Genomic DNA, 17,671 nt, shown 5'->3' with positions numbered 1-17,671 from the left:
TCCGCCACTAGTCAAGGGCAGTGGCGTATCAAGTGGGGGGGGGGGCAAGGGGGCACGTGCCCCGGGCGCCACTCCTTGGGGGCGCAAAAAAAAATGGAGAAGAAGAAAAAGAAAACGAAAAAAAAAAAAAAGAAAAGAAGAAGAAGAAGAAGAAGAAACTCACCGGAAAGGGGGGGGGGGGAGGAAGAATGGTGGGGGGGGGGGGGGCAGAAAACGAAATAAAAAAAAGATAAAAACAAAACATAATGATGACTCGGACAAAATGACAATGTTTATTGTGTTCACACAAGAATTTCATGTTATGTAAGCTGAAATACAACAATTTTCGGCTCGCTCGCTGCGCTTGCTCTCTAGATTTCATATAGAAGAAGAAGGTAAGAACAAAATGTGATGATGACGCGGACAAAATGACAATGTCTATTGTGTTCACACATGTCATTTTATATTTAGCAGGCAAAATGTTTCACGGGGCAGCGGCTGCAATTTCTTTCGTTCTGAAGCGATCGCCAATTGGATCAACAGAGGGCACCAACGGTTTCTAACATACGGGGGGGGGGGGGGGGGGGGCAAAAAATCAAACAAGATAAGAACAAAGCGCACTGATGACGTGGAAATATACAAATTTCGGCTCACTCGCTCGTACTTATTTAGAGTATTTCTTCAAGTCCTCAGTTTGTTGGTAAAAATCGTTATCTATAAGGCCGTCATTATATCTTGATTAGAATTGTAAGATTTGATGAGCAAAAAAATACAAGAGTTCCATGTTTTGTAAGCTGAAATACAAAAATTTTCGGCTCGCTCGCTGCGCTCGCTCGCCAAAATTTATCAAAACAAAAGGGAGATAACAACAACACGTGATGACGCGGAAATGTACAAATTTTGGCTCACTCGCGCGTCCATGGGGGGCATTTCATGAAGCAATTTTCAGATATTTCGCCTGACAAACTGTTAAAAGCTACTGAAATCCTTGCCTCTGATTGGCTGAAAGCAAATTTTGTCCGACAAGTTGTCGGACAAAATGCTTCATGAAATGCCCCCCATTTAGAATACTTTTTTTAAAGTACTCAGTTTTTTTGGTATAGATATTTCGTTATCTATAGGACCGTCACTATCTTGATTAGAATTGTAAGATTTGATAAGCAAAAAATTACAAGAATTCCATGTTTTGTCAGCTGAAATACAAAAATTTTCGGTTCGCTCGCTGCGCTCGCTCACCAAAATTTATCAAAATTCATTACATTTAAATCACCCTCAAAAGACCCCTTTTAAGGGCTTGAAAAGCATATCATGTGGACTTTGCTTAAAGTCCCTACCGGGATGGGGTTGGGGTTGAACACTACTTTTTCAGAAATTAGGGGCGCAATTTTCGCGCTTGCCCCGGGCGCCGTTTTCCCTAGATACGCCACTCTGGTCAAGGGTGTCGGTTTATGTTAATGACTGGGATAGGTATGACCAGCGAGGTGGCGTCTAACTTACCAAGCGGGGGAAGGATGTCCAAAAACTAAAAAAAAAAAAAAAAAAAAAAAAAAAAAAAAAAACTAAAACTAAAACTAAAATAGTAAACGCTGTTACTTACACTTGTATTAGTAGGTATGTATTTAAAATCAGTGCTGCCAGAACCAGGAGTGCGAATTGCTTTTGTCCACGATTTTTTTTTTTTTTTTTTTTTTTTGGTCCCTGGTGCAAAATTAAATATAAATAAAACTGTTTGTTTGTTTCTCTCTTTCTTTCTTTTTTTTTGGGGGGGGGGGGGGTGGGATCTGAAGGGGGGGGGGGGGTGCGTTCGCACCCAACGCACCCCCCCCCCGTGACGCCCATATGTATAGAAATTAACCCCGATTTCCAAAACAACTCGACAAGCCATTTCCACCCAACGCACCGTCCCCCCCCCACCCCCTGATGACGCCCATGTATATAAGTGACCCCGATAATTTCCAAAACAACTCTGCAAGCCATTTCCAAAAACAGTATACATCGTACTTGAAACAAAGTCCAAGTCCTGAAGTCATGAAAACAAGTCGAAGCAATAAAAAGATATATATTGACGGCTATGAACAAATAAATTGAATTGAATTGAATTGAATTGAATTGAATATGACATTCATTGGAATGCTTGCCGATAAACCACAATGCGCTGTCCGTATGTCTACATTGAGCCGATGATTAGCTCGTTGTTGTAATGTTGACGCGCGGATCCATAATAAACCTATTACTTATGGCAGTACAGTATCAGTATCGCGGCGATGCACATTATCACGGCAAACAATCTTGAAGGTGAAGTCTGAGGAAGCTATATTTACGTCATCATGATCACGCCAGGACGTACACTACTCGCATATTTGGTTGCCATAGCAATTTTCTGTTCTCTTGTTCCGCCATCGGTGCAACACAAGGAGCAAGAAGATGAAAACCCCGCTGAAGTTAAAATGGGTAAGTAAGCCTTTTCAATACACGAGATCTGAGTGGGCGTGTACACGGGACAGTTGCAGAACAGTACGGAAAGGCAGCCCGATACAGTCGGCGTGGCGTGGTGTTCCTCGACGTGTAGGAATACTTCTGTGGGAATGCAGTGTGCCGGGCCGGGTTTAGGGATGGAAAACAATTGCATCAGCAGTTGGTATGTTCGATATTCTGCCCAAAACTAAATCCAATAAAAGTCTTTAAATGTAATTTTGGATTTGGGGCGTTGATGTTATTTTCCTGTTTTGCTAGCGACAGTCATTTGGTGCAGATTTGATCAAAGTGTCATTACGGTTACCCTAGTCCCATATATTACAACTCGTGTGCTCACGTGCCGGAAAAAATGCCAATCGCCTGCGTGAGTATGAACACTATTTGTGACACTACACCTCAAAACAAACAAAAAGTCGCCAGACATGAATTTTTAGTTAAGACCATATTATGAAAGAGCAGACTTTAAGCTTTAAAATGATGTATAACTCAAATCAAATGGACTCTCCTAACCTATCTAAATATTGGGGGAAAAAAAAAACACAAACTCAGGAAACGTGTGATCTGAGAAAAGAGGCTCTGAAGTACAGTGTCTATTCAAGCGCTTAATCTTTACCAAACCGTAATGGCTGTGCAATGAATGGGACAAAAAAACAGGAAGTAAACCACCAGAGTAACAACAATGAAGGGATTATCAGATTAAACTGAAATTAAGCATGCCTCATTAACGCATTCTGTCCATAATCAATGCCAACTTTCAGAGCAGTAGCACTATCCTTTTAAAAGTTATTAGAGTTGAAAGTGAAGAGTGGACAAGGTTTTTCAGAAATGAAAAAGGGATTCTGAAGACACACCTAATCACACTATTCTACCAAAAAATGTTCGAGATAAACTGCTAAAAAAACACACTTTCCTGCCCGTTTTATGATACCAAATTTTAGCATGATGTAAAAGAAGACCCTCTCAGAAAATATGAAAAAGTCAAGTTCGGCTAGGTTGACCCATTTTACTTATTTTCAGTCCTCATGCAAAATCAGTGTGTGCGACTTTATGTTCGTTTTGAGGTGCATGGTCACATTTGCATTGTGCAGCATGAAGTGCATTTAGCCTGACAAGACCGCTGTTCGTGACAGCGCGCAGCGGCTGCGTGTAGTTAAAAGTGCATTGTGACTTAGCAAGAATACCAGGGTACTTTGAACATTTATGCCATAGTTTCAAGGCCAATTATTTTTTGTTCTGAAAATATTCACGACTAAAATTTATTACATTTAAATTTATCTTTCTCTGTAACAGTGTCAGGAAAATTATAATGTTTTTCTTAGTCTCAGATCTTCGTAGATCTCTCTATGAAGAAATGAATAGAAACAGAACAAATTCTTGTTGGAGAACATGTGTGCAACCATTACTGACAATGACAATGTAGGTATCTATGAAAATGTGGGGAAAATTCTAGCTACGTGTAACCGGAACTTGCAGAAGGGTCAAAGCCAGTATGGGCCTGAAACTTTTTTTCAATTTTTGAGGACCATCGAGGCCAGTTTTATAGTGGGGCATCATCATGGCTAGTACTAGATAGGCCCCATGGACTCAGCAAGTCAGTGAATTGAATATTGGTGCTGTTCACACACTGTCCAAAGTTTTGTTCAGGAAAAAGAGCTAGATTATGTGTATCACAATACAATCCTTTTATGTGCCACATTTTTTTTTTTTTTGACACTGCAATGCGCATGCATGAGTGCTTTGCAAATAAACATGGTTTTCAGGACATGCAACTTTTCATAAAAATGTTTCTCCTACTACAAGTGCTAGACATGCAGCAAGCAAAGTTGCAGAGATAGTATTAAGCTTGGCTGTGGTGTCATTTTTAACTCTTTTAGTCTTTATGTGCCACGTTCACACGTCCGACTCAGTTGACGGTGTGCCAGCTTCGCATATTCTGCTCAACACACACAGCCGCTTTTAACAGATTGATACATGTAAATCGCTGATCTCACGGTACAATAAAAGCATTTCTTACACTTTGTTCCTCTCATTAATATACAGCTTGCATTCAAGGTGGTGATTGACTATCAAGCAGTGTTCTCAACTAGATTTGCTTGTACATTCTATGTTTCTGTGACAGTTTTATGTGCAAAAGTCATGCCTTTACAGTAATGTAGCAAGTGGTCATTGCAAAGAAAAGTTGAAAATAGAATTACCATACAATTTATATCGAAGCAAAACTTGGCATTCCTCTTTAACCCGTTGAGGACGGACTGATTTTGCTACAACACGCATTTCCCATAGACCCCTGCCCGAGTATACTCGGGACTCGCCCTCAATGGGTTAACTTTGCTCACTATTGTGTCCACCTTAACAGAAATTTGTAGAAGTTATAGGAATTGGAAAACAATGTTTTTTTTTCTCAAAGCATGACTACCTTGGTGTCTCAGAATAATGTGGCACACAGGGTGTTTCCACCATGGCACATAAAGAGTTAAGACAAGGCTATGATTATTTTTCCTTCAAAATGGCCAGAAGCTGCATTATTTTCTATGTCTGGAAGGCATGACTTTTGCATAGACATGTGCACAAGTGATAGGGAAAAAAAAGGGGGGGGGGAGGGGATCACCACTTTTTAATCACCATGCATGTACAGTTGTATGCTACACCATGTACCTGTGTGTGGAATGGAATTGATAGTGAAGCATTTGATTGTACAATGTATGAGGCATTTAGAGATTTATCACTCTGTTCTTTTGTTTGTTTGTTTGTTTGTTTTTTCATTCTGCATTTGAGCAAAATATGCAAACTGGGCATGCCGTGGATTGAGACAGGCATGCGAAAAATCACACTTATAGAATTAATAGGGGAAAATGATTATGCCCATCTGGTATGAGAAACCTATTCCTCCTTTAAAACAAAACATCCTCATTTGCATTTTTTCTTTTCTTTTCTTTTTTTGTATTTATGTAGCCATCATAGGGGGCGGACTAGGGGGAACATCGAGTGCTTACTACCTCAGACAGCTCTTTGGGGATGCAGCATCCATCACATTGTACGAGAAGGGCGAGATCGGTGGTCGCCTTGCAACTGTTGCTGTAGGGGGAGATGATTATGAGCTGGGAGGCTCCATCCTGCATCCACGGAATCGTTACATGAAGAATTTTGTGAAGGAGTTTGGTAAATATTAAAACTTCTTCATCATTTTACCAAGTTATCTTGTGTGTCATACAAAATACTTGCTTTTGTGTCTCTTCTAATATTCTTCATTTAACCCAGTGTTGCACACTGGCACTGGCGCAGCAGCCCCTGACCAGCAAAGATCACAGTCGGACCAGTAACTATCATTGTCGGACCAGTAACTTTTCAGGAAAGGACCAGTGAAAAATAGAAAAACTAAGTACTACTGATCCAACAGGCAGGTGGGACCAGTAGAATAATGAGTTAGTGTGCAGCAGTGCATAACTTGTTACAAGTGGAAAGTAGATGTGCAAAGAATAAGCTGTTTAGAAGTTCTAGAAAACATTTCAGACTCTTAAATCTTACCTTTGACTTTGAATTGAATCTATAGTGAATTTATATTCATTTTGGATTTGCCAAGGATGTACCATAATATCAAGCAATGTATTACCCTGCAATGGCAAGCATTTTAGCCTCTTACAAAGGATTGGTGCAATTTACATTGTGAGTATCTTACTTTATGGAACTAGTACAGCTGCAAAAATAGGTGCACTTAAGGCTTTAGTTCAAAGAGCCAGTGATTTTGTCCACTCTGAGGTAGCAGCTCGTCAAATTTCAAAAAGGACTTTCTTTGACAAATACTTTCTTGCCTGTAAATTTGGGATGGTACTCATGGTGTGATCATAATGTTACTGCATCAGGTATACCAGCCCTCAGTATACAGGTATACAGGTAGACCAATACATGTAAGTATGTTTGTTGTCCTGGTAAATGCTTTATAGGAAATTATCTAAACTGGTGTTCTATACTTTCACCAAGTTACTACATGTACATTGTATGTTTCCTGTGCTAATCCGATATTTATTGGATTGTTCTGCAGGTTTTAAAGCCAAAAGTGAGCCTGCCGGACAGACCATGGGAGTCTACAATGGAAAGGAATTTCTCTTCAGGGATAGCTCTTGGTCCGTAATCACCCTCTTGCGGTTGCTATGGCGATATGGCTTTGATGTCTTCAGAATGAACTGGACTATTGATGGACTGCTCGAGAAGTTTGAGAGGTATGGGCAGGATGTATTATCCCACATGATTTACCACTTCAAAATGTTGATACAGTGCACTCCCATTGATAAATTATACAGACAGGGTTATAACAAAATTCTGTTTAGCAACAAGATAGAGTATAAGCCGCAAAATTATCTGCGCTACACAGTATCTTTTATGATTAATTTGTTCAGTTATAATGAAATTTTTGACAGTACTATTCAGGTCAGCCTCTCCTATCCAGCTTCCTCTTATCGTGATCTCTCTGTTATCCAATTGTGATTTTTACTAATATAATCATTAGGAAAAGGGGGATTTAAAACTCAAACAAAATCCCGACACAAACTCATAAATTACATATTATTTCCAATATAATTAACATACATCCGCAGCAACATCCATCTATTAAAAGTAGAATGCAATCAGACATTCCCTTCTGACAAATTTTACGCAGATAGCGAAAAAAGATTTCCAGTGACCACATTATGTGGTACAGTATCTGCTCAGTAGCACTGAAACTACTCATCATGTATCTCATCATAGTTACGAATAAAAATGCAATCTTTGAATATAAAAGGAGTGTACCTACATGTACCTACCCAATGGCCTCATTACATGCCCATCTCACTGTTTATCAGACCTTAGTTTCCATTGTTCTTCTCATAATATATCACTTTTAATATGTTAGAGTAAGAGTTCACCTTTTGGAGTGCTCAGTGATGTAGAAAATGTTCTAGATATCACATGTGATGCATGTATGTGTAGGTCAGTTGTATCACAAAACATCCTACCATGTGAAAATTTTGCAATAAAGCTCTTTGATTTAACTCATTGAAGACAGTTTGATTCTGATACAGCACATATGTATCCTTGTAAACATCTGTTATAAAATGGGTTCAAGAACGTAGCCAATAGGAAGCGCTGAAATGAGTCACGTGGGCTTTGATTACTTTAGTACCATCGCACTGCAGTACCAGTGCGCACTCAATCAGTTGTTACAAGTGCGTCGCGCGCTACTATACGCGCTGTCAATCCTGTAAACAACTTCTAGTTCGGGCTGCCGGCCGGCCTTTCTTGTGTGCATAACAGATTATGTGGCGTACGTATACAGTACTCTTATACGTACAGCACTTACATGTGAGGGATTTCCGAGTGCGACGTGCTTGACTCTCGACTCTCTCGAGCGAGTTCTACATGTAGCTGACTGGTATTGACCCACAAAGGTACGTGAAAAATGCTGTTAGAGTTCTAGTTTTCGACCCATTTTATAAAACAACTATCCTGTGCATCATCTGTATATCAATACACCTTAGAATAGTTTTGGTGTAGTTTCAGAGTCTTGATTGTCCCTCCTTTTTCACCAACCATTTTCTAGGATTTATGAGCTGCAAGATAAAGGGAATGCCTATGAAACCATAGAGGACGTCATGGCAGCTATGGATGAGAAGTTTGCAGGATGGCTCAGAGTTCCCATCAGTTCAGTCCTAGAGGAGATGGGCTTCTCCCGGCGCTTCATCGATGAGCTACTCGCCGTGGCAACAAGAGCAAACTACGGGCAGAATCCAGACATGATGGGATTTGCAGGTGAGTCAAGAATACAGGGATTACTACCCTCTGTGGTGAAATAATACAAAAGTAGATTTTTAACTCCATGAGTGCCACAGTGTAAGCCCCCTGTGTGCCTCATTATTCTGAAACCATAGTGCATAAGAACTTGAAAAACTATCTGTTTTTCAAAGCCATGTAACTTTTCAAAGACACGACTATGCTAGACATGTAATGAGCAGAGGTGTAGAGGAAACTCCAGACTTTGCTGTGACTAAATTCTATGATAGCGCTATGATTATTTGTGCTTGCAAATGACCAGTACAACATATGTGACCTTCCATCCCAACCCCCCCCCCCAAAAAAAAAAAAAATGCATGCACTGATTTCCTATAAGGAATGAAAATAGGCGAAGTGGGTCATCCCAGCGAATATTGAGTTTTTCATATTTTGTGAAAGAGGAGGTCTTCTTCTTCTTTCGGTTGCATTGAAGTTGAGATCATAGAATGAACAGGAAGTTGTGTTGTCAGCATTTTTTCTCTTGACGCTTTTTGGTGGAAAGTGTTTCTCAATAGAGTCCTCTTTCCATTTCTTTTTAAAACATTTTACACAGTCTTTGAATGTAAGCAAGGTAAATTTGATACATGTCGGTCAATGCAGAGGTTATGTGCGAGGTTATACAATGGAGTTTGTGTGGTACAGATGTGATCCCCTATCATAATCCCTTCAAGAAAAAGTCATACAGCTTGCTTTTCCTATACCAAGTGTGTTCCTCTGCATACACAGTTTATGACTTCTGATTGTTCACCCCTCCCCATGGTTTTTAAACAGACTTTCTCTTTGTTTGTTTGTTTGTTTGTTTGTTTGTTTTTTTTCTGAATTCAATTCTGCATGCGGGAGGAAGGAAATACACTTTTGGTAACACACTGAACAAAAGATGAAAAGTCCCAAATGTGAGATCACAATTTCCAGTCTGCATTTTAATCACCACTATATCCTTTTGTGTGCCTTTTTTCTGGCAGAAGGTCATATGGGTCTCGGCAAAAAAAATTGGTGAAAGAGAGGTTGAATTTGTTGCAATACTCAATGGCTATTTATATTTCAGACACACTGTATTCTTATACATTACCAGTGAGGCATTAATGCTAGCAGTAAGCTCAATCAAAGGGCAGACTCAGCTGATGCCATATACTGCACATGATGTCTCTATGCTCTTTTCAATACTCTGATCTCCCATATTCACAAGAGTGCTTTAAGTTGATATGAATACACAGATATGAAATGCCATCTCAGATTCAAACCAAATACGATTTCAATATAGGAATGCTCACCTTTTGAATACAATCACGTTTCTGCACTGCTAGCAGCTCAAGCTGTTGGTGTCAAATTGAAATTGCTACTTGATTCCATGTTCAACTCTCCCTCACAGGCATGGTATCTCTTGCCGGAGCAATGCCTGGTCTCTGGGCAATAGAGGGCGGCAACAAGAAAGTACCGCAGGAACTCTTGAAGAGATCCGGCGCAACTCTCATCAGGGCTCAGGTTGCGTCTGTGGAGCGTAGGGTTGAGAGTAATGCTGGCAGACCTTCCTTCATGGTGAGACAGGCAGGGAATGGAAACGAGGAGGATGTAGAATACGACATTGTCCTTGTCGCAACCCCGATCGAGCCGGAGGCCCGCACCTCCGTCATCCAGTTCGTGGGATTCGACCATCCCATCTCCAATTTTAGTGGTCAGTATCGCCACACTGTCGCCACGATGGTTCAGGGCCAGGGCAAGGCCATCAGCGTTTGGCGTGGGCCAAAAGGTGACCTCCCTACAGAGATCCTCACCAACATAGACATCCCACTCAACGTCAGGACAGTGTCAAAAGAACTATCCTGTAGACTTCAAAGCCAGCAGTTTCAAGGAGTCTAATCAGGTGTACAAGGTCTTCTCCACCGAGGTGCTGAGTGCATCTCAACTGGACACAATTTTTGAATCCCACTCAGTGGAATCGTATAGGGACTGGCTGGCTTACCCTTACTACCATCACCACGACTCTTCCCCTCCTTTGTTCTCTCAGAGGGTATGTTCTATCCGAACGCCATAGAGTGGGCGGCAAGTGCAATGGAAATGGCTGTCATTGGAGGTCGGAATTCTGCAAATTTAGCTCACCGGTATTGGAGAGGAGAGTCCATGATGGTCAGCATGGTACTAGCAATAATCAAACAAGAATTATGAATTAATCCTATTACTCTTATTTTCCTATATTCACTGGCCAGTATGAAGTCCATCACCCCCCCCCCCCCCCCGAATATGTTAATAAATGCTCAAATCTCTCCATTAATCTCTAAAATACATTCGTTCATTCATTCATTTTGTGTTTCAGAATCATATAAGAAGTATGTCCAGATGATTATGACAATGAAGAATCAAAAGCTTTCCCTCAGAGTGAACCCTCCATGCAGTTGGAGGGGAATTTTATGAAACTTGTGCAAATCATCTTAGTTTACATTTGAATGTTACCGTAATTAATGATTGTAGAAAATCTTGACTAATATTGAATGTATGAAACAATGCAGAGCCAAGTGGCAATGCACAATTTGAAAAAAAAAAAAAAAAAAAAAAGACACACAAAAAAAATCCCGGAGGAATTATATGTGACAATGCACCTCAAAACAAACAAAAAGTCGCCAGACATGAATTTTTAGTTAAGACCATATTCTGAAAGAGCAGACTTTAAGCTTTAAAATGATGTATAACTCAAATCAAATGGACTCTCCTAACCTATCTAAATATTGGAAAGAAAGCACAAACTCAGGAAGTGTGCGAACTGAGAAAAGAGGCTCTGAAGTATAGTGTCTATTCAAGCGCTTAATCTTTACCAAACCGTGCTGGCTGTGCGATGAATGTGACAAAAAACAGGAAATAAGCCACCAGAGTAACAACAATGAAGGGATTATCAGATTAAACTGAAATTTAACATGCCTCATTAACACATTCTGTTCATAATCAATGCCAACTTTCGAAGCAGTAGCACTATCCTTTCAAAAGTTATTAGAGTTGAAAGTGAAGAGTGTGGACAAGGTTTTTCAGAAATGAAAAAGGGATACTAAAAGACGCACCTAATCACACTATTCTACCAAAAATGTTCGAGATAAACTGCTAAAAAACACACTTTCCTGCCCGTTTTATGATACCAAATTTTAGCATAATGTAAAAGAAGACCCGCTCTCTTAGAAAATATGAAAAAGTCAAGTTCGGCTAGGTTGACCCATTTCACTTATTTTCAGTCCTCAAGCAAAATCAGTGTGTGCGACTTTATGTTCGTTTTGAGGTGCACGGTCACATATAGTCAAAAGAAACTAAGCACTAGACTATGCAGAATATTTGAGAGGCAATATATTTCAAACATATACAGCTTGTCAAATGTGTTATTTTCATCATATCACTATTTGTATTTAGATACGTGGTGATCCCTGTCAATAGTCCTTGCAATTTATATTTTTGTTTTGTTTTTCTCATCAACAAGAAATATCAATAACTCCAGAATAATTTTCCTTGTGCCTGAATCACATACTATTTGATTACCTCAATGTCAACCTTAATACCTCAGCAACTAATATTTTGTTGCATACTGACATTCCATGTATAATTTATGGACTAAGAGATTGATACAGTAGACTGCATTGAGACACACTCTCTCTCAAAAAAAAAAAGAAAGAAAAAGACAATGAAAAAAAAAAATATGACAATGCTCTTAAAAGGTCAGTTAGAGTAGGGTCAAATGATACTCTTAGAGCACTGTGGCATAGAAGATAAGACTCCTGACTCCCAATCAGAGGACCCCAGTTTGATTCCCATCCAGTGCTTACATCCGTGGAAAAGATGTTTTTACCGACCAAAATGAACACACTGAAAGTGTTCCTGACATCGGCAGAAAACTCAATTTCTTAATCCAGAGGTGTAGTAAAGAAGAAAAACAACAACAAAGCAAACAAAAACAAATAACAGCAACAAGAAAGATGAAGGTACTGTGTATTTCATCAGAGATTGGGATTTTTTGCAGTCCTTACAGTCAACTGCCTGACTTTATATCATGTGCGCTGAATCTTGATTTTTATGAAGAAACATTTGTTTGGTCTAAAAGTTCGGAACAAACTTTGAAGGGGTTTCAAAGAAATTGTTACATGGTGAAACAGGCAGCTTGTTTCTAGGAAGTTCAGATAAGGTTTGTCATTTATCTTGGCCTCCATGTTCAGGGTTGCACAACACCCTATTTGACAGTAAAGTTTTTGACATACCCATGATCATATCGTCGTTTAAGAATGATAAGGGCGTTATGTTGCCACTAAACCCATAGAGACAACTTAAAGCCCTTCTCATTCTCAACAGACGATATGCAGACAGAAAGATCAGAGGAAGAATTGCTGAGTTCAAAGTTTTAAACAACTGTGACAATGGACAATTTGCAGTGCTCAAACGGGCGCATGTCACCCAAGCAGAAACTAGGCCAAATATAAAAGCATGCTATGATGTTACATTATATACGTTGTGTACTGTAATGTTTCACGTATTGTTGTCTTGCTTCTCCAGATATAGAAACACACTACATTCATCTTACGTGGCCGAGTGCGAAAAATTGCATGCATGATAATATATATATATATATTTTTACAGTAATTGGATGAAATTCAGCACGAATGGTGATAGTGGTTAGCCACATGTTACTTAGGAGATTGTGCCCCTCCTCTCCCCCCCCCCCCCAAAAAAAGAAAAAAATATATGATTGAAAGTATAAATGAGTAAAAACTAGAGAAAGAAAGGGAAAAAAAGAAATTATGAAGATGTGATGACACAGGGTTAAGCGCTTTTACATGTCGCAAGGGATTCCAATTGCAGTACTGTGGGGCAGGTGTATTACTGAGTATTTATCACAGAGTAATCCACAATGGCAGTCATTAAATCAAAGAAATCTAAACGAACTAAATAGATTTAGACCAGTAGGAAGTTAAATATTATGGCTCGTGTAGAGAACTGGTGAAAGGTGTGCCTTCAGAATGAAAATACATGTTCCACAAATCCATTCCGTGCAAATAAATCTTGAGTTGTTGTTCAGATCTGAACAGAAAACATTAGGTGGTCTGAGCCTTTTATTTTAACCCTAACTAGGCTAACTATGTAGGCCGGGCTAGTTAGGAAGTTGATAGAGCCGCCCCCCCCCCCCCCCCCCCCCCCCCCCCCGATCTCGGCCGTTGACCCGCGCGATCGCGACGGAAATTGGCACACACATTGCCTATGATGAAATCTAAAAGACATTGAAGTTAATTTTTCAAAAAATTCCACATCATTTATGCTAAATTATGCTAATTTATGCATAATGATGCATGAAATCAGACTATTTGGTATAAATCACAAAATAAAGCTCAAAACAGGCACATTTTTTTGTGTAAATATTCTTTTTACTGTCCTTAGCAAATGTGATTAAAAGAAAATTGTGATGTCAGAAGAAATCCTTAAGTATTTTATTGTTTTTTTTAATTTCTTATGTATTTCCTTGTCTTTTCCACTTCATGTTTTCCATTGTTTTTTTGATGAAATTTGTCCGTGACATCGCCCCGAACGAGAAAATATGTTATTCATTGATTTTAATCAATAAAACACCAACATAATCATGCTTTTATGAAAATTGCCTGTAAGCACAGTTTGCATTGAAATTGTACACGAATTCACGTTTTTGAGCAATACAGTGGAAACTCGATATAACGAGATGGTCGGGACCGAGTCGTTTTCCTCGTTATAGCCGATATCTCGTTATATCAGTAGGCATAACAGAAAGCATAACATAAAGACATTAATTTGCACATGTGGGACTACCCATCATCTTTCAATCAATACTGATAACTTGGTAATGTGTGTGAGGTAATTACTCACCTTTATGGGTAAGAATGTTTTTTCGCCAATGAAATCCGATATCAAGAATGTTTTTCTTATCAATTGTAGACGTTTGAATTTGTAAATCTATATAGTTTGCGATTATGTGAAGATCGTCTGTGGATTGGTGTGTGGTTACGGTATGGGTGTGTGTTGTGTGTTGAAAGCTTGAATGTGGTCTGCACAATGATGTGTGTGTGTGTGACACATTCTGTATGTACATTATGACTGCGTGTGTGTGAAGATGGGGAATTCCCTACGTAGAAAGCCAATCACAGCATCAGATTGCCTCACACTTGCTAAACGTCATGATGATGTCATGTATACGGCCGTCCCACCACATTTTCTGCATGTATCAGTGCGCTCAGACACACACATACACGTACAACATGCGGTGCTAGCTGTAGAGTGAACTGAAGAAAATATGTGTGTGCAAGACAGTTTTTGGCGCATCGAGCTTTACAATCTCGGAACATGATAGCACAGGCGAAGTAAAGCTTTACTCGCAGACATTTTGCTTTACCTCGCTATTATATCAGGTTTGATTTGCTATGTTTTTCTTTGTTGGGAAATCACAAAATTTATCTCGTTATAGCAGTTATTTCGTTATAGCCGATCTCGCTATAAGAGTAGCATTTTACATAGACTTGTGTGGAAGGAAATTTGGGACCGGGAAAATTTCCTCGTAATAACCGATATCTCGTTATAGCAGTGTTCGTTATACCGAGTTTCCCCTGTATTTGGTCTGACATGCATGTACATATTTATGCGTAACTTCGGAACCACATGCCCGGGTGTCGCAAATTTGGTGTCAAAAGATGCGCAAGACTCAAAAGAAAGAAGTCATGAAACGTCGCGGCAATAGCTTTTTGTGATTGCGATACATCGCGCGGAACGTCGGGGGGGGGGGGAAGGGGGGCCTCGGAGCCTTGGATGGGGGGGGGGGGGCTCGGATAATTGTTGTTTGCAATCATGACTGCTTATCATGACCAATGATTTACAGTGTAGTGGTCAGATCAGGGGCCCGTTTCATAAAACTTGTCATCAGTGACAACTGCCACATTTCTATGACAAATTTGCTCTCAGCCAATCAGATGCAAGGATTTCAGTACCTTGTAACATGTCTGACAACTTGTCACTGATGACAAGTTTTATGTAACAGGCCCCAGATATGAACCATTGTGTACATAAATATGACTGCCGTGGGACTGAATGTACAGAATCGTGCATCCATTACAGGTTGATATGCAACTGAGGAAGCAAAAAAGTGGAGTTATAACGTTATGGATGTCCCCAACACCTGACGTCATAATATTTATCTTTTGAGTTATGCACATGTACTATGAGAATAAGGTGAGCCTTTAACCTTTTCCTCATCACCATCACGCAATGTTTAGTCAAGTAAGATCATTTATCATAAAATGGCTAACTACTCGCGTGATCACGGTATGGTAATCAAATCGCTTTACTGGTGCAATTGTATTTGACAGTTCCATATTGTAAACACAGCTGTAATCATGCTGTTGATATGTATATGTTGGAAAGAAGTGGACATTCGATGGCAAAGCGGTACATCAGTAAGGGTTGATACTCTGAAATATAAAAGTGAAATAATAACATCAATAATTTGCAGTTTACATACATTGTTGCCTATTGATGATTATTGTTCTTTTCTGTTTTACTTCTGTGGATCCCTTGAGAGAATGAGAAGACACTTATGCAATTGTTTATTTGGTGTTGATTTGTTTTTTGGGTTTTTTTTTTTTTTTTTTTGCTACCTGGGGACCGTTTCATGAAACTTTTTGTCAGTGATTTACACTGACAACTGTTAAAAGCTACTGAAATCCTTGCGTCTGTTGGTGTCGGTGTCGGTGAAAACCTCCGACGAACTCGTTGATGAAACGCCCCCCCCCCCCCCCCCCCCCCGCCCGGACCTCCCAGCAGTTGGTCCGCATCTGACAGTCGGCCTACCTAGCTCGTATACACTATACCAATTAAGTCACGCAAGTCCGATTTACCCGCAGCCAAGTTATGAGCATGACCAGAACTTGTTGTTGTTGTTGTTGTTTTTTTTTTTCGGGTGAGTCGCAGGAATTGCCCGCAGAGGTCCACGCAGAACACCAGTAGGAGGCCCTTAGCAGCAGCACCTCGAAGGCAACTCCCACGCAGGTACTTAGCAGCTATAACGCAGGTGCTTCGCAGTCCATGCTGCGAAGATAATGTCATGATGTGGGACTTCTGCCATTGCTCTCTTTTTTTTTCAGAGAGATAAATTAACCGAGTTGACAGCCCTCACTCGCCACCTATGTGCCTGACACGCAGGTCACCCGGAAGTAATGTGGCCGTAAAGGCCGTGTCACACCTTTCCGGGCAAGCTACGCGGGCTTGTGGCGAGGAGGTAGTTTCCAGCACGTAGAAGATTTTCCGCGGGCGAGCAAGAATGTTTGCAATTTTCGCATCTGTTTCTTACCTACTAGACGCGTGCTACTTAGCTTCTACTTGCGTGCATTCCGTGTGACCTGCGTGAGAGCCAACTCCTGCGAGGTGCTGCCGGTAAGAGTCTCCTACTGATGTTCTGCGTGTACTTCTGCGAGCGAACTCCACGACTCACTCGGAACAAGTTTTGAGCATGCTCAAGGCCTTGTTATACCGTATCTTGGGGTTTTGCGGCTTGACTTGCGGGGAAACAAATTTGCTCCCTGGAGCTCTCCGCAGTTGGTCCGCACCTGACAGTACCTAGCGCGTATCTCGCCTGTACTTGCCCAGGGGTGCTCACGCAAGTCCGATTTAACCGCAGCCAAGTTTTGAGCATGACCAAAACTTTTTCCGGGTGAGTCGCTGGGATGCCCGGAGAGGTCCACGCAGAACGCCAGGAGGAGGCCCTTAGCGGTAGCACTTCGCAGGCAACTATACCACGCAGGTACTTCGCAGTCCCCGTTTGCAGCCAAGATAATGACATTCCGTGGGGCTTCCGTCATTCCTTCAGAGGAATTCCTTCACTGAGTTGTCATCCCCCACGCGACTGGTACAAAGGTCACACAGTATACCCGCAAGTAAATTTTAAGTAGAACGCGTCCAGCAAGTAAGACACATGCACTGACTCGCCCAAATTCTTGTTCGCTCTCAGAAATTCCCGGTATGCTGGAAAATCCCTACACGCAACAGAATGCATAGCTTGCCTGGAAAGGTGTGACAGGGCCTAAACATGGTTGCGTGTAAAAAGATTTGCATGCACACCTCCGGGTGACTACGGATGAGATACGTGCTAGATACTGTCGTGTGCGGCTCATTCCGGGGATCCTCCGGGTAGTAAAAATTCTTCTTTGCAGGTCGCACGCAAGGCTTGCCCGGAAAGGTGTGACACGGCCTTGGTAGCACGGGTCTAGCAGGTAGGACGCATGCGAAATTTGCCCAAATCCTTGTCCGCCTGCAAAATATTGTCCTGCGTGCTGGAAATTAATCCCCACGCGCAACAAGCCCGGCCAGCTGGCCCGGAAAGGTGTGACAGGGCCTTAACTTGATTGCGATTGAAAAGGACTTGCGTGAGCGACTCCGG

The 17,671-nt window shown here is 40.9% G+C and overlaps 1 protein-coding gene across 1 annotated transcript; it reads left to right on the top strand.

Annotated features, from left to right (window-relative positions):
* The first annotated feature begins 2,426 nt into the window (after positions 1-2,426).
* Positions 2,427-10,422, top strand: LOC139723634 (prenylcysteine oxidase 1-like). The gene is given in 7 exon segments (XM_071634862.1): positions 2,427-2,430; positions 5,407-5,613; positions 6,494-6,671; positions 8,030-8,238; positions 9,629-10,068; positions 10,070-10,232; positions 10,235-10,422. Coding segments are annotated over 7 exon segments (1,389 nt in total).
* The last annotated feature ends 7,249 nt before the right edge of the window (positions 10,423-17,671 follow it).

Source organism: Diadema antillarum, unplaced genomic scaffold (genome assembly GCF_040938485.1).
Source record: "Diadema antillarum isolate AM-2024a unplaced genomic scaffold, OU_Dant_1.0 scf00000196, whole genome shotgun sequence".
NCBI lineage: Eukaryota > Metazoa > Echinodermata > Echinoidea > Diadematoida > Diadematidae > Diadema > Diadema antillarum.
This window is presented reverse-complemented; position numbering and strand designations above follow the sequence as displayed.